The 19899-nt window shown below is 30.6% G+C and overlaps 3 protein-coding genes across 3 annotated transcripts; all 3 read right to left on the bottom strand.

Moving 5' to 3' along the window:
* Positions 1–300: 300 nt before the first annotated feature.
* On the bottom strand, positions 301–13172 carry LOC139091438 (uncharacterized). The gene is made up of 13 exons (XM_070641526.1): positions 12695–13172; positions 12560–12641; positions 5841–5880; positions 5108–5407; positions 2473–2641; positions 2333–2416; positions 2143–2276; positions 1879–2015; positions 1469–1566; positions 1344–1400; positions 1256–1283; positions 971–1184; positions 301–911 (listed from the first exon to the last, which is right to left on the bottom strand). The coding sequence occupies exons 1-13, from the start codon at positions 13170–13172 to the stop codon at positions 567–569; spliced, it is 2166 nt and encodes a 721-aa protein (XP_070497627.1). The 3' UTR covers positions 301–566.
* A 153-nt stretch (positions 13173–13325) lies between these two features.
* LOC139091462 (procathepsin L-like) lies at positions 13326–14541 on the bottom strand. Its single transcript, XM_070641573.1, has 2 exons — positions 14424–14541; positions 13326–14362 (listed from the first exon to the last, which is right to left on the bottom strand). The coding sequence occupies exons 1-2, from the start codon at positions 14529–14531 to the stop codon at positions 13712–13714; spliced, it is 759 nt and encodes a 252-aa protein (XP_070497674.1). The 5' UTR covers positions 14532–14541; the 3' UTR covers positions 13326–13711.
* Positions 14542–16370: 1829 nt separating this feature from the next.
* LOC139091348 (uncharacterized) lies at positions 16371–19084 on the bottom strand. Its single transcript, XM_070641387.1, has 4 exons — positions 18749–19084; positions 18399–18557; positions 17313–17472; positions 16371–17252 (listed from the first exon to the last, which is right to left on the bottom strand). The coding sequence occupies exons 1-4, from the start codon at positions 19044–19046 to the stop codon at positions 17033–17035; spliced, it is 837 nt and encodes a 278-aa protein (XP_070497488.1). The 5' UTR covers positions 19047–19084; the 3' UTR covers positions 16371–17032.
* Positions 19085–19899: the final 815 nt, after the last annotated feature.

Below are 19899 nucleotides of genomic sequence, written 5' to 3'. Positions count from 1 at the left end.
ATCAACATGTTATAATTAATGTACCGTATTACTGGAAAAAGTTCAACAGTCGGTGGAAATAAAGTTTTCTATTAAAAATAAGTTTCTTTAGTTTTCGATGTTTTTTCGGTGTTTTTTCTTTAAATTTTTGGCAGTTAAAAACCGTTAGAGAATTTTTATTTAATAAGAAAATTTTATTGATCATTCAATATTTACATTAAAATTGTTTAATTAATAAAACCCACCACCAAAAAATTATGAAATTATGAAAAATTATCTTATTACGCAAGCTTATATAATTGTAAGGTATAAAATGCAGTCTTAATTTATGTAAAAAAGAATATGTACAAATTCATTCGATTATGGATGTCTTACAGTTAATATTATTAACTAACTTTCTTTAAATTAATGTGCCACATCAAAATAATTCAGAGTCCATAAAATGCAATATCAAAGAATTTTTCGTCGAAATGTTGTCCATTTCCACAAAAAATTCGAATTTATGGACGCCAAATTCACATCAATATAAAATTCTAAAATTAATTTTCTAATTGAATCATGCTTAACTGTTTATTATTCCTAAATGTCTAGTCAATTTGTGATCGATTTGTAACATATGATGAGTCAAAAAATGAATTTTCACTTTTGCGATGCTTTAGCTTCGTGCATGTCACAAAAAGTGATCCCGCTAAAATGCAAAGTAACATGGAGCACATGGCTGTCAATGCAGACAAAACTGACGTTTTCATGCATGTTTCTGTTGGATCTTTCCTTTGTACCGATTCTTCTCGAACTGCACCGTCGTCTTCATCTTGTAAAACGCGAATCGATTGGAATAAACTAATGTTGTCTGATAATGTTGAATTTGCTTTTTCTGTCTGAACCTCACGCTTAGTTACTCCCTTCAGGTTCCTCCAATGACAAGGCTGGCTCTGTAAGGAATTAGAGAATTTAGACACTTGTCTTACAGAACAAACAATCATGAACTTACAGGACATCTTCCATGACACATTCTAACATCACATTCAATATAAAGTGCTGGCGAACCCGTAAACCTAAATGTCTTCATATATGCATAAACCTGTGTCTCGAAAATTCCACTGTCTGACCATGATCCTCTAAATCTTGAAATTAATTTATCATCGACTGGACATCCAAACTCGTCAATTAGTTGAATTCTTTTGTTAGCTCCGTTGTGTGCATAGCTAATGGAATGAAATAAGGAAGCAGAAATGAATTTTCTGATTAGTTATTGAAGATCAATTATGGAACTTACCAATCATTAACAACAATATCGAATCCATCTGAGAATAAAATGCTTTTAAAATCTGTTGAATAATTATTAAAAAATTAAGTTAAATTACCATATTTACTGCGCATGTAAATGATCAAAGTTAATGGATCTCCAACTCTCACAGGTCCTGGAAGTTGTAAAATAATTAGATTTGAATTGTCTATAGACATAGGAATAGTCAAAATGATCTCTTACCACCCACTCTCGTTCCAGTTGTACCGTATCCATTGCGAATTTCCATATAACATTCTGGAGGACTCAATGTAAAGACTACGGGATTTCCAGTTGCAACTCTAAATTTTGGAAATTAATAATCAAAATTAATGTTTTGAAACAAAATTGTAAATTCTAATGATCTTCTAATGTTATTCCTTAATTCTCCATTACTTCCTTTCTAGTCTTCCATAAACTTAAAGCTTTTAAATTCAAAACTTGATATTTCATCATAAATCTCATAAAATCTTAAACTTCTCAATCTTAATCACAGCTTAATCTACAGCAAACACTGCAAAAATACCGTTCTGTGCTCAAAGCATGTCATTTACATGTTAGAGAACTTTTCGCAAGAATAAAGTGCTAAATAATTTGCATAAATATACACTTACTCAACATCCAGAAACGGGAATGTCACCGTTTTCCAAAAATCATATCCGTATTCGCATGTCACTTTAAAATGTTCATCAAATTCCTCTTCAATTAATGGATTATACTGAACTGTCACTGTATTCCACATGAAATTTTTCTGTAATTTAATTTTAAGTTTTAAAAACAGCAATTAATCATCATTGTTTTGACAAAATAGTTGCGAATTTTAAGCAAATGACAATTTAATGTCCATTAAGTCTAGAATAAACAATGAAAAGTCATACCGTTGGATTCTTACGAGAATCTTCATGTAAACTATTCTTTCCAAGAGTTCCACAGCGATTCAATTGAATGTAAAATTCGTAATAGTCTCTTCCAGTACCGTTGATATACATGCAGTCAGGATCATAAGCGTAGCCTATTGATACACAAAATCAAATATTATGTCATAGATGAAAATTAAACTGTATGTACCTGATGAATAGAGTAATCCGTTAAAAGTTCCATTGAATCCAATTCTAATTTTCATGTAGTCATCTTGACATTCAGCTTCAATGTCTGTAAATAAAATTCAGTAAATTCTAAAATAATTAACAACTCTAAATTAGACATACGTTGGACTTTTGTATTATTGTATCGATAACGTCGATTGTAGTCTCTATCCCACAGTTCAGGTCTCCAAGCTTCAAGATCAGCTCCAGCATAAAGATGTGGTGGCAACACAGCAGGACCGCGTAATGAATTTAACGGGACATATCCGTTCGGATCAGACACATAAACAACCTATCAAAACAAATGGATAACATGACATGTGAGGAAAATTGTGAAAAAGCATGTAAACATAGTAATGCGCTGCTGCTCATATAAAAAAAGAGAAAAGAACCGCTCAAGGAAGTTGGCAATTTTCATTTTTTTGAGCATTTATAACATTGAACTAAATAAAAACCATGAAAAAGAGAGTTTATCAAATTAACAAACAGTTAAAACAAACATACGAAAATATATAAAAATTGAATTACGGACCCAGAAACGAAATATAATACTCAACAACTGAATTATTATGTAATTTCTTCGGTCAGTTCAGTTAACGAGAGGAAAACAAAACAGAAAAAAAAAATATGAAAAATTGCCCCGGAGAAAATTTATGCGAACAAAAAAGATTGTTACATTTCACGCTGTTAATTTATGCTTACAATGCGACCTTGAAGAAGACTTTTCATACCAAATTAGACAATTTTCAAAGATGTATGAAATTTTCGGATATAAATAAAACAAACTTCATCATAAATCTATGACAGAAGTTGGGAAATTTTAATGAAATTAAAAGATTAATGATCATCTTCGCATGCATGCGATTGGATCATGTGTGAAATCGCATGATTAATTTGATTTGATATGAGCAGGAATTCTCTAAATTTTTTAATGCTGTATTTATAATGAACTGTGATTACTGACATAGATGGGTATTGGATTTCTTGTGGAATTGCTAATTTTTAGCGGATTTATAGACGTAAACTTTCTGGATTTGCTGATTATTAATTTAAATTCTGGAGTTTTTAAAACAAACAGGTTAAGTTTGTTTTAGGTATGAATATTTATTTATTTAGGAATATATCCATAATATTTTGTTGTCGGTGCTCGTGTTAGTCAAGAATCAAAGAAAATATAACTGATTTCCTTCTACAAAGCTGGAGAATGTGTGGTGTAGAGTATAATTCGGGATGTCAGGACATATACAGTAAAAACAATGTGGCCGAGTAATTATACAACAGATCGAATGTCTTATAGACTCCATGACGAGCAGAGTTCGAAGTCGACTAAGATTTTGTATGGAAAAGTTGACTTGAGTCGATTTCAAGCTTTGATTGCAAAGAAGTAAGTTCAATTCCAAGCAGATAATAGAGTGTGAGATCGATATAACAAAGATTCACACTATACTCACGACTCTATATGTTGTCTGACTCATTCTAAGCTGTATCGTAGGTCAGTTAATGCAAATTTGTTAATAAATTCTCATGAAAATGCATAAAATTAGAAACAAAATCGTGAACAATAGTTCTAAACTTCAAATTTTTTCTGCTCCAAATTTTCCCTTACAACTTCCATCAAACATCCATTCCCATAGAAAAAATAATTCAAATCAATGCACCCGTCTTAGTTACAAATTTCATTTTCAAATCTTTATTTTTTTTTTATGAATAAATTTTTCATGTCTCAAGAATTCCGCCTTAATGTAACAGAGAGTAAAGAATAAGCATTATAATAATGATGGTCCGTCATACTCTGATGATTTTCTCTTGAAGACACAGTTTTATATTCCATGATGCACCACAATATGAATCTTTTTTTTTACAACAATGAAACTGTTCTTTTACTGATTCAACATTATTTTTTGTGTCTCATCTTGTCGCGACAAACGTTTGTGAATTATAAAATTACATGTTAACTGCAATGCTGTGCGAATAACGTATGCAAATTAAACGCAGAAAAAGTAATAAAGTTATTAAAATTGCATTTCTTGCATTAAATTTGTTTCATGTTTTTCCACTATAATTCCTAACTTAGATTATTGTAATTAGGTTAAAGACATCAATTAAACACTAAATGGCACATTGCATAGAACTCTGTGTCTTAAATTCTATCTTAATTCATTCTGTATCTTTTTATTTATGTTGCAAATTACATAAAAACAATAAAAAGATTGTGATCTTACACTTCAGCCACTAAATGTTCGTCCGACAAATACTTTTGTAAAATAGACGCAATAGAAATAATTGAAAAATAGTTTTTGATAAGATCTCACGATGGAGATTCCTTCTCAAATTCATTGTTTTAATTGAATTAATCATCAAAAAGTGTCGACCTCGTATGCGGTCTGCTCGTAATTCGATAGATATTTTGTTGTAGACTCAAAAGTAAAGCAACATATGCTTCGTCTTCACATGAGTATATTATATTTTCGTAAAGCACCAACGAAGGTCTCTGCTTCATCGATTGGAAAGATAAAGATAGTTTCTATTGTATTTCTTTACGTAATATGTGCTTCACATATATATGTATCGAGTATATACCACTGAAGTACGTATTTTATGTGTGCTATTCTGTCAAAATTGTGCAACACTTTCTAATGACTTAGTTTCTTGACTCTGAAAAAATAAATGAAAATCCACCGGATGTCCTTGCATGTTTAGTTATGTAGAATCAACAATGGTGTCATTAAATTAATTTAATTATTGTCTTCACGCTTACTTGTTGGTCAGATCCTTCTTGATTAAGTGCTTCACGTGAGCTGTTGACATTTTGTACGTTGCCCGCATGAGCATTTTTCTTTACTTTTGCTGTTGTTGATGTTGTATCTCCGGCATGTGAGCTACCGCGTTTCTTAACTTTTGGACTTGGCGAGACAGATGGAACATATTTATGACGTGATGTTGATGAGGACATACTACTTGTACTGCTCGTACTTGTTAATGTATTATTTGCTATCACACTCGATAATGTCGATGACGATGATTCGGTTGACTGTGAGTAACATGATGAAGTAATAATCTGAAATAAATCCATAAATTATATTATTTATGTGAATGCATTCCGAATTTGCAGTAGGAAGTCATGCATAACCTCAAATAAAAATATTATTATGCAATAAGAAATGTTTGTGTAGGCAAATAGTATCAGATTTAAGGCAGTCTTAAGGGCAAAGTAAACAGAATCATGATAATCAATAGAGAAGTAACGAGCATCTCTAATGTAATTCCATAAAACAATTAAAAATCTATTATTATAAATTATAAGGTTTAATTGTTCCGCCTCAAGTCAATAAGCTTCTTTCTATTATTTGAATTGTTATTACAACTCAATCGCTTCGATTATCTAATAACATATATGGAGTTTCTTGTGCAAATTTATTGATTTGAGGAAGAACAATTGAAATTGAATCTTCCGAATTGCTATTTCTCGAGATAATGTATGGGCAATTTACCTGTAGAATTATATAAATGCTGATACACGAATGATGTAATCTGTAAAGATAGAGTGAAAGATGTAAGGAAATAGAATTAATATAAATTATATCAAATCCGTAAGGCACTGAAATTCATGGGAATATAATAATTTTTAAAACCACCAAAACCACGTTCATCATAGAATTTTTGCAATAATTTAACGGATAATACTCATCCAGAACATGGCACAATGATAACAATCATTAAGGAACGCCCAAACGTTGAATAAGTAGGTGAATGCATTAGCACCAGTAACCCGCTAAACGCTATAAGAATTACGTCAATTTTCATTTCTTTCTTCAACATTGACGATGAAAGAATAAGGTGAGCATGCAATTTCATAACTCACTGAGCTGCTCAGGAAAATTGAGTTAAAGTATCGTGCACGATATATTCTAAAGTATTAAATCATTTTCGTCGAGTACAGGCATCAGTATTTGAACAATTTTATTACATTATGATATAGTATCATGAAGATGATAACTTATTTAAGTGCAACACAATTTACACCCAATTTAGTGCTTTTTGATCACTTTAACCTGGAGCGTATTGTTCAAGGCCTTGCAATAAATTATACCACTTCATGCCTTATAAATTTCATGAATTATTTTTGTTTACGTGTAAGTCATCAAACTCTTTAACAATCCACTCCTTCTGAAATATGATTTGAATCTGGTACTTTTGAAAGCATTACTTGATCTATTCCTTTCTAGTTCCTTTAAATATTCCATAGTTTAGCTTTTGACTGTTATAACGATCATTTGAGATTTGAACAATATTTATTGTACATAGTTGAAAACCCCTTTTTCGTATAATGTCAGTCTAATTTTAAACTTCGAAGAATAAACATCATTGTGAAATTATAAATCAATTAAGAAGTCTAGATTAAACTACATTGACCACAATTACAAAACATAGTTCCACTTCTGGATACTTTGAAGCATTAAAATTCTTCACCGAAAGAATTGGAAATAAAATGATTTTTAAAGCTTCATTAGAACAATTTTTATCAATTATCGGCTAGACACAAAAAAAAGGCATGAAGAAGGTTACTTCAGGTATGAATAATTATGGAAAATTGCACAAAAACCACATGAAGATTGTTCACAGCTTTTCATAATTTTCCACTCGAATGACTTTTTAATGTCCAGAGAAAACCACAAAATAAGAGCATAAAAAATTGTTATGCATTTGGATTCTTATGCTCTATTCATGCATAGAACTTTTTATTATAATTTTCATTTTCATCCAGCATAAATTTGATTGTGGAAATATCATTTACATGCATTCAATCACAATCGTGTGGATGTTCATTGTTTATGGTTGACAGAGTGTCAAGTTTAATTGCTAAATTCATATGTTGACTTCCCCTAATTCAACCTAGTTATTTTCTTAATGACATGATTATGTTACAAAGATCTAATTAATAATTAAATGAGGCGGTGAAGGATAAGGAGCTTATTTTGCATATTTTTGAAGGTAACTGGAAGTGACGGAAAGCAAAATTAGTTTTTTGCACTTGAATGCTATGTGTGAATTATGTTGAAACCTTTTTGTGTGTAAAACGTTCAATAGCAAAAATTCACAACTCAACATTACCGTTCTCAACAAATGGAAACTGTTCTAGTAATCGCTTTTGTTGATGCTTTTAGTTTGTTCTTACGAAACATTTCCTCAGATTGATTGAAACATTTAACAAATTGAATTAAAATCGCATAAAATTTAAATACTAATTTCTTATGTGTGTATATACTATGAGTCTCATTTTTCTACAGTTGGAATCCATTTCCATTGATGATGAGAATTTTAAAGGAATTATTTGAGTTTTTATTAATTCTAACCTTAATCAATTAATCATTATTTGTGAATTATCTTATGCAGAGGAAGAGATCAAAGAATTGATGAGATTTAGAATTCCAATTCCTTTCAAACATTACTAATTAGATCAACTGATGCGAAAAATGTTGCTAATGCAAATTTACAATTAGAATATTTCTACACCCGACCGGCACAATGCAGAGAATCGAATACATCGCCATAGGAATGAATCGAAATCACCCATCGAGTTATCGTCAAGTAACTTAGCGATGCCCTAGTACTGTTCGGGACAGAAATTCCCATAAAAACATTCTATTCTATCAATTGATCCATAACACGATAGCTGAAAAATAAACAGTTTCTTACAAGTACCAAACAATAAAAAATTCGCAATGTAAAATCTAAATTGTATGCTAATTACTTGTTCTTACGACGTCAGTTAGAACATCACTTAACAAACAATTATTTAAATATTTCAGCATTTAGCTTGACCCGAAAAGAATTCTCAAACAATTAATCTCACATTTTATTCAAAATTCTAAAGACAAGAATTAAACTTAATGATGGAAAATGACAATAAAAGGAGACATATTGCACATCAATCATAAAAACTTGACAATGTAAATACAAAACGGTGAATTTAAATGCGACAGTGTGAATTAATAAACATGAGAATTTATAACGGATCGAATTGGAACCAACGTCCATGACTTTTATGATTTAATTAAATAAAATTATTATCATTTTTCAGGTTGGTAAGGTAAAGAATGTAAAAATAGAACACCGCATCTGAGGCGTCTGATCATAATTTCCAGCAATTTCCTATAATCTCCACGACAATTTATCCAAAAAGAGAAATAAAAAAAGATTAGAATGGAAATGTTCTTAAATTGAATTTCTCTTTGTTTAGATAATTATTGGTTCATGCATGTCAATATTTTGAATTCTCACGTCAATTTCCTTTCGCATCAAATTGAGTAATCAAATAGTACGAGAAGTGTACCAATTCTGGTGCAATTTAAGATTTTACGTGATTTATTTGATCTAATCTGACGTGCTTTTTATGGCTCAGACATAAAGCATTCCTTAACACCGAAAAATTGCTCTCGAAAATCTAGGTTTCTAAAGTTTTTCATGTCATAACATATAACGGCAATAAAACATCATCTCAACGTTCTTTTAATTCATATACATCTACGTATATTGCGCAAGAGTAATTTTGAGGTGTTCTTATGAATAAAAATAACAAACATAGAAAAGAAGACATAATAACTTTATAATGTACTAAAATTATAAAATTGGGTGAGTGTGACTGTAAAGGTCATGAACATGGAGCATGGCAGGTTTAAGGTGATGCAACTATTGCATCTGATTTACAACTTTCTGGGTTATTAATTTTGCGATGTATATGGACGATGTGACGCACTATGTAGACTTAAGAAACAATTAAAATGATCCAAAACGCAAGATGTGTTGTATCTAATGTACATATGTGAAATTCATGTTTGTGTCTTAAAAAGCACAATGATCTAGCTATGGCAAATTTCCATACACTCTGCTAGTGCGATTTTAACATTCAATTTGCTTTATTTGTGAAGTGTGAGGTCAGTTTAAAGATTGTATAATTTACAGTCAGCCCTTTATATTTTAATACTAAATTGCAGGAAATTCAAAAGGAAATTGAGATCTTTTGTGGTAAAATAAAAATTTAATGGCATTTTAGATTACTTTTTTAAGAATTTAAGTGCTTCTCTAGGTCAATTTTTAGATGATAGTTGTAGATTGTCGAATTTTAGGTTATGAATAGGAATTTTAATAAAATATGTTAAAACATCAAATGGAAATTATATTCAAAATTTATTCAATTTGTTAGCACTGATCAAGAAAACTTTGAGTAAATTTGAGCTAAGTTTGTGCTTGATCTTAGTTCTAAAATTTGAATCTTCTCACTTAGCCAATTGTTTAAGAATTTAAGAAGCAGCCAGCGATAGAGCTAGCTTTAGACGTCAACTAAGAGATGTCTTGCATCACAGTTGATCAGTATGTTAAACGAAGTAAGTTAGTATGGAATAGTCTATGGATCTTTAGAATAAAAATAAAATACTTTTGATAAATCTGAATAAATCCTTTAAATCCTTAGTGAAATTTTCCTCTCCAATCTCAAAATTAGAGCATTGCTCATAAAGGTTTCCTACAATAAAGTAAACATAGTACAAAAATCCCAACGACTTAATACACAGCAACACATAATTTCCCATCATCTTTAAAAGAAAAGCAGCTAAGATACACAAAACCCAATAGAGTACATTCATCTTCTCATATTTTATGTGTCTGGCGCTTATAATACTTATCTCAACGTCGTCAATGAATGCATGGTCACGCGCCAGTGATTTCGCGCTATTGCTAATAGATTGTTTAATAAGTTTTCCGTTTGCCACAACTTTTTTTTTGGATTTATTTTCATGTAATTGGGTATTTTAATTCCAAACGAATGAAAGAAGAAGTGATTTTTTGGCATATATATTTCAAAAGAAGTGTAAATTAGCTATAGTTTAATCATGAGAATATTTTTAGATATCAATTTACCTCATTTTTGTTCTTTTAGTCATTGTGATGAGTATGCCTTATGATAATAATATGGAATGAGTATTTGTCGACAAAAATATCTTAGCGGTTTTTCACTTCACTAGTTCACAGTATTGAAAGAAATTCAAAAAATTATATCCAAAACTATCATTTAGAATTTTCTTATAAATATACACTATTTTTGCAACAATTTTGCTATGTTTCGCTATCAAAACAGTTACTTATGACGATTATGATCATCAATTTCTTGTCTTTTTTTTCTTATTTTCTTTGTGTCTAAATATTATTTTGTCAGCTTGTAAGTGTGTTAAGAACTTTTTTTTTTCTTTCCCTGCTATGAGACACAATAATGACAAGCAAGCATAACTGCAAAAATGTTGAAGTTATAATTACGCCAAATGATTTTCTGCTTTTTCACTACTTTGTCATAACTCTATGCTTATTTTCCAGCAAATGTTATCTTCTTCTTGTGCTGTTCCTCTACTTTGTAGTGCAATTTTATAGAAATAGATCAGGGATACACTTTTGGTATTAAATCCAGTTAGTTACGCACATTCAATAATTTCACTTTTCAATTGTTTTAATTGGCAACTTATGCAATATTTCCGATAGATTTGAATTGTTTTTAGTTCACAGTTTTTTGCATTTTTATTTCAGATCCTTAACAAAGTTTAATCAAATCCTTTTAAATTCAATTCTTCACATAAATTCACAACTTAAAATTCCAAATTTTGCTTCTTTTTCAATTAATTTTTTTACACTTCAACTCGCAACTCGATGTTTTTCCACTGACGTTCACCACAAAAATGAGTTTTCATTGAAAATGGTGCTATGTAATATAGTTGAAGCGTTATAGTTTTGTAGCATCGCGAAGAATACCATGAGCAGAGCGAAAAATGAATGAGAAGAAAACAAAAATTATGGCAAACTGTTGATTTTTCTTCTCTTCACATGTTGAGATTCTTGTTGCTATACATAGATTTTTTCATTTTATTTTGGTGCTGCTATATGCAATTCAGAGATTTGAATGAAAATGTGAGAGAATAAATTGTCTATTATTCGAATTGTTGGTATTGTGTTCATTAAAATGTGATGGAAAACAATATTGAATGGTCACTAATGGGTCGTTAGCAAGTGACGTCCATTAAGTGACATCCTTCAACATTCTGCCACACATTTGATTAGTGTCTTTTAGATTCAAACTCCTTCATTTCTTGAGCTCGAAGTCGACTTTTCCATACAAAATCTGAGTTGACTTCGAGCTCAGCTTAGTTTGTTAAAATTCTCAATTTCAGACATAATTTATCAATAATCCCACATATGTTATACTTACGCATGTACGGCGATTTAAAAGCCACTAATTTCTGGTCATTAATGAAATCTGTTGATCATTTTCCTGGAGTTACAGAACAATGCTAGCACAAAGATGATGAATATGATTTTAACAATCCTAAATAAAGAATAAAAATGTTTTTAATTTTTTTGTTAATTACCTCCATGTTAAATTAATTAAGTTATAGAATTTGAATCTTTTTGACTTTTTAAGTACTTCTATGTCATTATTAATTCTTCCTTTAACTTAAAACAATGATTTTATGATATAATAAAACTGTCAAATCTTGACAAAGATGTGTTTTAGTTATAATTAATATGATGCCGTAGATTTAACTTACAGTGGAATTTTAGACACTTTTCCTAATATTTGCAATATATTCGTCAATTTTTTCTCAATGAACCACCAAAAAAACACAAGAATCTTCCTGTAAAATCCAAAAATATTGTAAATTTTCTGAAAAATTCTCTTCAAAATTCACTTACGTCAAGATAAACAACACAAAAATGCTGAAATGTCCAAGAAAATTTAAAACTTTGCAGCCAATGCATTTACTTGCTATAGAGCAACTTTTTAAAAAACATTCTGGCTTTTGGTCTGCAAATTCCGATTTAAAAGAAGCGTTTTCCATTTTTGATGATTTAATTTTCACTAAAAATTTTGATTGATTAAATTTTCAAAGTTTACTTCGACTAATTTGATGTGGTCAATTCATAAATATTGAAATTTCGCGCTCGTCACCCTATCAAATGTAATGTATTAAATTGACATCTGTAAAATTAATGAAATTGCTTGAAATTTACAAATGATTAGTAGACAGTCAGTCTATTAGTCAGCAAATACAATAATGACTTTATTATCTGATTATAATTTTTCAAATAGATCTTGACAAATTTTGTGAATGTTTCAATGTTTGGTCCTAAATTCTTTGACTTCATCTAATTTTCTTATTTGAAGGACTGTTTCTGATTACTTTGTTGTTGACCGAAAGGACTTTGCATTTGGTCTAAGACCTTCATTGGATTCAAGTTTTCTGGCAATCCTATAAAAAAGTTTAATAGCTTCTAATTAACTCTAGTCAACTATTTTACTTACCACCAAATCTTCTGTTAGAAGCTTGTTGAATACTTCCTTGAGCATTTGAATTGCCAGTACCGTATTGCATAATATGCGATTGACTATTTGCATTATTTCTTCGTCCATTAGCTTGTTGAACATGAGTTTGTTGATTAGCATTATTTCCACCGTATTGCTGAACGTGTGTCTGTTGATTTGCATTAGATCTTCTAAAATTTGAAGCTTGTTGAATTCCAGTTTGTTGATTTGCATTGTTATTTCCATATTGCTGAACGTGTGTTTGTTGATTTGCATTAGATCTTCTAAACTGTGGGTGATGTCCATTGGCTCCATATTGCTGAATTTTTGACTGTTGATTTGAATTATATCCTCCATATTGTTGAATTTCACTTTGCTGATTCGTATTATGATAAGGCCTTAAACCCATTTGTTGACCAAATGTCAAACTGATATTTAATATCACAATTCCAACGAAAAACAAATTGAATGACTTCATATTGCAACCGATATATTGTACTTAGTTATCAAAAACCAAACTATGGTTTAATCTGAGCTTGATCCGATATTTATATTATTCCCGAAATCAAACAAAAGTAATACAATTAAGAATTTATAATTTATTACATGCTTTATTAGTCACACTGTAAGTTTTATTTCAAATAAAAATTTTTTTAATTGAGTAGCATTTCATTGTGCTATTAGCTTAATTAAATCTTCATGCTATAGCGTATGCGGCATAATTTGAGATGCCACACATGTTGACGCCACGTTTGACTCTCATATAGCCATTCTCACCCCAACGTTGACCCCACCAGTTCTTAAGAATCCATGCATCTTCAGTATATCCAACTAATAACATTGCATGATTAACTGTCGTTGACAGACATTGTGGGTCATCATAGACACCAGTACTGTATAATTGAAATGTCTTTGGTGCTGCATTTATCGATACAGCAATAGGACCAACCTCATTTAAAACAGCCTTCATAATATTTTCATTTCTAGCTGGTAGAATTGACCATGATGTTATGTTCACTATTGCCCAATCTCGATCAAAAGAACATTTATTATGCTGAATAAGTGAAAACATGAATGAACTCGAATTTTAATTTTATGAATGAATGAAAACTTGGAATTACTTACAGTTGCCGTATATGGATAATCAGATTCCCTCATTAAACCGCCACTGCTTTCAAGATATCGCATTGTCGTACGTAAAGATCCACCAGAACATCCGTGATTACCATGAGATGCACTACAATCAACAACTTGCTGCTCACTTAATTCGACAATTCGATTAAGTTTCTTGAACAATTGACCCTCGACTGAATGAACGACACTAAAAGCATAGCACGAGCCACAAGATTTCTGATTTTTTGGTGGTGTGACAAAGCCTTTAAGTCGCCAATCTAATGTCTCTGGGTATTCCTTGTCACCAAATTGAGTATCCCCTAGAATGTAGTTACGGTCATCAGTCAGATCAATCTCACTGTTTACAAGTCGTACATAACGTCGCAAATATTGCTGATTTGACAAGTCAGCTAAATCATTTCGAGTCAACTTAAATGAATATTTTCCTTGCTTGAACTGCTCATTGTGTTGTCGAATAATCTCTAAATTCTCTTCAAATGCTTTACGACGACGATCTTCACGAAATTCCATTTGAAAAGTTTTGTTAAATTGCGCCTAAAAAGGAATGTAAAGCATGTAATATTAATGTTTGTAGATATTTATCATAAGAATTTACCTTGTACTCCTCCCACCGTTGAACAACTTCATTTTGAATATTTTCATTTTCATCCGCAATAATGCAAGAAATTATGCAATGTAGCATAAAAATATTCAAAACTTTCATCTTTATGGAATTGAAAGTTATCAGTTTGAATGTCTAATCGCAACTGAGAATGCATTTTGATAGCTGAATGAATATTTGATGACCTAAATTAATTCACATCCTTACAATTTGCTTAAATCATCAAATAAATAATAGAAATCGAGAGACATAAGAGAGAACTTTTTAAATGCTTTATGGGATGGAAGCTTGAAAAACAAAAACAAACAATGCCAAATATTCTTTTGTTGTTAATTAATGAGGTTTCAAAAATATTCTTAATCTTTCAATGACAATGTCAATCTAGCTGTATTATTTATACTTCTGTCGAGGAAGAGATAATCTTATGAATACATAAGTAAACTTATCCACATAATATAAAAATCAAGTATTTATTAAACAATATGATAAATGGTTATTTTTCCGCAATCATCATCATCATCGAACTACTTGCGGAAAATTTCAAATGAGCCAAATGTCTGAAAAAAAAAGTTTGAAAATTTAAAGCCAATTAAAAATGAATTTTTAAATAGAAAAATGTCTTTATTGTTAAGTGTTGAAATTGTTAAAACATTAAAGATGAAAAACCTCGACTGACCTTGCAACTCTTTACTTATAAATTTTTTAGACCAAAAACAGAATAAATTTTCATATACACACTGAGAGATCGTTGATCAAATTGATGTGAAAATCACTGATGGACTTGGAGGTTGGGGAATTAAGCGCATTTGAGAGTTATTCCAAAAAGCACAATTTGGTCGCTTGATCGCCAAGACGTAATGACGACAGGACTCCAATCTGAAGCTGTTTGATTTGATTGCAGTCTGAACATCATAACAACATCAATAATCTAAGAAAGATTGGTTTTTCAATAAGAATCAAAGCCATGTACTCAAAAGAGTGAAATATATTTCCGGTCTAATGACTAACCACTCGGGCACAGAGGCCTAACTCTCTTTCTGGTAAATTCGTCTATACAAGGCTCGATACTTCAGATTCTATTTTGCTAAGCCAAAACAAATCCCAAGTTTGAATCTGAATTTCTATGAAATTTGAGGTAATCCAATTAGACACTCAGTCACAATGACAATTGTTATACACAACTAACTTAAAATCCATGCTAAAAACAAGTAATCGAGGAAAATGTGTAGCGAAACGTATGTTTAAAAATCTCCAAAAAAGATAAACTTATTTCATTTAATTTGAGGAGAGTAAACAAGCTTTTCTTTCAAAATTTGCCTATTATGATGAGTTTTATGACGACTCATGTCTTCTATTTAAATTTTTCAACAAGATTACTCTGATAAAGATTGTGCTTATGAAACACATGGTGAGAATCGAATTGATCATTATCTTCATTTAATTAATAATATTTTTTTAAAGTTTATACCGGATGCTATAAAAATATTTGAGATCGTTATCAAAGTGATATATTTCTTCTTTTTATAACCGACTCGAGACTATCCCAATGCCAAAATATCAGTCTTCTTTCATGAAAATTAAACGCACATCGTTGAACTGATGTGTTTCACATCTGCACTGGTGTATTTTAAAATCCTTTTCATTAACGTGATCAGTCGCATGAAACGAGACGGCATATGAACTCATCATCAACAAAAATTGCAGCAATTAATTCAGTGATACCTAAGCGGGAATTAAGCGCAGTTATTCCAAAAAGCACAATTTGGTCGCTTGATACTTGACAGATTCTCTGATTCTGAAAGATTGGTTTTTCAATAAGCCATGTACTCAAAAGAGTGAAATATATTTCAAATCCCAACTTTGAATCTGAATTTCTATGGACTTTGTGTTAATCCAATTAGACACTTAGTCACAACGACAATTGTTAAACACAACCAACTTAAAATCCATGCTAAAAACAAGTAATCGAGGAAAATGTGTAGCGAAACGTATGTTTAAAAATCTCCAAAAAAGATAAAAGTCTTTCATTTAATTTGAGGAGAGTAAACAAGCTTTTCTTTCAAAATTTGCCTATTATGATGAGTTTTATGACGACTCATGTCTTCTATTTAAATTTTTCAACAAGATTACTCTGATAAAGATCACAGTGTGCTTATGAAACACATAAAATTACGTGCAATGAAACAATTACAATTGATTTCACTACAAATTGAGATTGATCATTATCTTCATTTAATTAATAATATTTTTTTAAAGTTTATACATCGGATGCTATAAAAATATTTGAGATCGTTATCAAAGTGATATATTTCTTCTTTTTATAACCGACTCGAGACTATCCCAATGCCAAAATATCAGTCTTCTTTCATGAAAATTAAACGCACATCGTTGAACTGATGTGTTTCACATCTGCACTGTGTGTATTTTAAAATCCTTTTCATTAACGTGATCAGTCGCATGAAACGAGACGGCATATGAACTCATCATCAACAAAAATTGCAGCAATTAATTCAGTGATATGTGAGTAAATGAAATTTAATTAAATTTTTTTTCCTAATCAAATAAAAATTTTGTATTTTTTTATTAATCTCTTTGTAATATTTTTAGACAGCACCATCTTGCATCACAATTGGAACATCAGCAACTGCATCCATCATAGGTTCAGTAATGTTTTTAATTGCGGGTGGTGGAATAATTGGTAAGTTTGTTCCATTAAATGCTGCAATCAAGACATTTATGACAGTGATGATAAAAACTCCAACAATACTTAAATTTGATATTCTTGTGGCCGCATTCATATGTGATTGACGCTTTAGATTATAGCTGTAAATAAATTCTAGACCCTAAAATGAAATTCTATAAAATTAGATCACGGTACTTTACCCATTCGAGTACAGCAGAGCTAATCCAACAATTATCTGCAATGCCAATGATGTGCCAATTAGAGCTAGGCTAGTTGAATAATATGGATGCATGTAATTCATGTCGAGCACGTATCTTAGTTGGTTACAATTTGAGGAAAGCAATGCAAGGTCCATCATACCTATAAATTTTGTAAGAATATTTTTTTCTGTTTAGAAAGCACCGTTTCGTGAGATTCGAGCAATCAACGCGTGTTCTACATTTTTTTTAAATCAATTTTCTAAAGCCAACAATATAAATTGAAATAATTTGCAATTTAGGAGAAATGAACTTAACACTTACATAATAGACTACATTATCAAATTGTCAGAAAATTACTATTTTTGGTGGATTAAAATACTTGAAGTTCATTTTCATGGCGGTAAAGGTTCTGTTATTTTGTGGCTACTTTAACTGTCCATTGGAATGTTTGTTGTTTGCTTATTATTTAAGACGATTGACATACATTTGAAAATTACTTGATTACATCAAATTCTTGACCTATCGAGAGGATTGAACATTTATGGACGGTCAGAAGTATGAGAGTGACTTTTTAAAGTATTTTTAGCTTAGAATTTAAGATTTTTCTTGATTAATCAAGGATTTATATTTAGATTCTATTGCATTAAATCAATTTTAAAGTGAACAATTCTCGATGTTCAGGGCATGTGATAAGAAAACAAGTAGAAGCTGCGTTAAACAAGGAATATTAATCAGGCTTTTCCGAGCAGCACAAATAAAGAAGACTACTGTACCGAGTTTATTTGGCAGACATTTGCAGACTTCCATTTAATATTCAAAGAATAGCTTTGAAGGAGCCTAGGAAGCTTCTGATTGGAGCCATCTTCATTTGTGCTTGGGTTGTATATGGCAATAGATCACAAGTACAGCCAAAGAACTCATAGAAGGTATCTGTTGATTAAAACTAATCCCACTATTATTTTAAACCCATAAATATATGAATAACTTCTAAAAGCAACAAACTTTTGGTCAATGACTTCTGAACTTATCATTCAAACGAACATAATCTTGATGCTGATTCAAAAACCAGCAATCACATTAACTTACCCTGTGCAACATTTTTCTTTTGTACAAAACTCTGTACTTCACTTTGATATTGCTTGGTAGCCTCTGCTATTTTCATTGGTTCTTCGAAATTTTCAACATTGTTGCTGATTGAATCTAGATTGCTTTTGTTCCCTTCCTCGTAATTTTCATCTCTGTATACTTTTAAATTGAATTTTAAATTCATAAAAATTAGAAAAAAATATAATTTTTAGCTCAAACGTATCATTTTCATTTGGAAGCAAAGCTGTATGTGGTATAGAAGCACTTGTTGCATATATTCAAAGCGAAGCACAAATTCTATTAATGCTAAATCATTAGCTAAGTATAAAAGCACTTTAAACTAATCATACCACTATCAACAACAGATCCCTCAACACTAAATTTTGTATCATAATTTTTATTCTTTAATATGCCTCGCTGTCTATCACTATATGATGGTGGAATAAAGTCAAATTCATTCCTTAACATGGCACAATATTCATCACTACTTGTCACCCTATCTAAGGGTGGATTTAATGGCGCTTGCGAATTCTTCGACTGAACTTTGTTCGAGACATTCGTCATCACTTTTTTAACATCCTTTTTATCAATTTTATGTAATGCATTCACAAGTCGATCACTAGCATAATCAATAATTTTAGCTTGCATATTTCGCACAAACTTTTCTATTTCCGAATAAACCAAAAGACAAATCACTACTGTTAGCACAGAAAATAATTATCGTAAAAACTTTATTTACTCACATTGAATATGTTATCTTATCATGATAATCTCGTTCCTTACTGACAAATCATAAATGTGTATTTTAGATTTTTGAGAAAGTGAATAAAATGTGACATGTGAGACGTAAAAAGAGGCCGAAAATAAAACAAGCAATAATGTCATGTTGTCTATACACTGATAACTACTGTATCTTAGTTCCATTTGATTTATAATATGATGTCATGTCTAGATATGGGGATTATTGTTCAATGTATAACTTTTATCTGGCTGAGGAAACTTTGACATTTCTTGGGGAATACTTAAAGGTGTTTGTTTGTGTTTTCATTGTGATACGGAGAGCTGTGCTATGATAGCAATGACCTTTAATCAATTAAAGGTTGATTTAGGTCAATGTTTAGTCATCCAGTTGTATTAGGTTTGTAAATCCAGATCTGATATTGATAATTCCTCAAATTTGTATTACAAATCTATGTTTTTTGTTATAGTTTGTCCAAAACTGTATTCCACACAAAATGTAGACGTGCAGGCTTGGACAAACTACAAGTTACAGTAGAAAACTGCAAGCTTGTACATCCAAAATGCAGGAAATGCAAGTTAAAAGTTAAAGTATTGATCAAATTTCACTTTAATTAACTTTATTAAGAATAATTTCCAAATTTTAAACTTTATTGAATCTTAAGCATTAAAGGCAACTTGCATAAACTTAAATCTAGTCAAAATTAGCTCAACTGATAATCATAAAAATGAATTTTCTTGATAAATTCCTTAAAAAATTCAG

Source organism: Chironomus tepperi, unplaced genomic scaffold (genome assembly GCF_022539635.2).
Source record: "Chironomus tepperi strain 1889 unplaced genomic scaffold, CSIRO-AGI_Ctep_v1 contig_244, whole genome shotgun sequence".
Taxonomy (NCBI): domain Eukaryota; kingdom Metazoa; phylum Arthropoda; class Insecta; order Diptera; family Chironomidae; genus Chironomus; species Chironomus tepperi.
This window is presented reverse-complemented; position numbering and strand designations above follow the sequence as displayed.

What these genes read in the sequence shown, in the direction of transcription:
- LOC139091348 (XM_070641387.1), bottom strand. Translation starts at nt 19,046, where the DNA reads ATGCAAGCTAAAATTATTGATTATGCTAGTGATCGACTTGTGAATGCA. An exon ending in GGGATCTGTTGTTGATAGTG is followed by an intron (nt 18,558 to 18,748) that starts GTATGATTAGTT and finishes TCAATTTAAAAG; the next exon opens with TATACAGAGATGAAAATTAC. An exon ending in GCTCTGCTGTACTCGAATGG is followed by an intron (nt 17,253 to 17,312) that starts GTAAAGTACCGT and finishes ATTTATTTACAG; the next exon opens with CTATAATCTAAAGCGTCAAT.
- LOC139091462 (XM_070641573.1), bottom strand. Translation starts at nt 14,531, where the DNA reads ATGAAAGTTTTGAATATTTTTATGCTACATTGCATAATTTCTTGCATT. An exon ending in AACGGTGGGAGGAGTACAAG is followed by an intron (nt 14,363 to 14,423) that starts GTAAATTCTTAT and finishes ATTCCTTTTTAG; the next exon opens with GCGCAATTTAACAAAACTTT.
- LOC139091438 (XM_070641526.1), bottom strand. Translation starts at nt 13,172, where the DNA reads ATGAAGTCATTCAATTTGTTTTTCGTTGGAATTGTGATATTAAATATC. An exon ending in TTCTAACAGAAGATTTGGTG is followed by an intron (nt 12,642 to 12,694) that starts GTAAGTAAAATA and finishes ACTTTTTTATAG; the next exon opens with GATTGCCAGAAAACTTGAAT. An exon ending in GATATTGTTGTTAATGATTG is followed by an intron (nt 1,185 to 1,255) that starts GTAAGTTCCATA and finishes TCATTCCATTAG; the next exon opens with CTATGCACACAACGGAGCTA.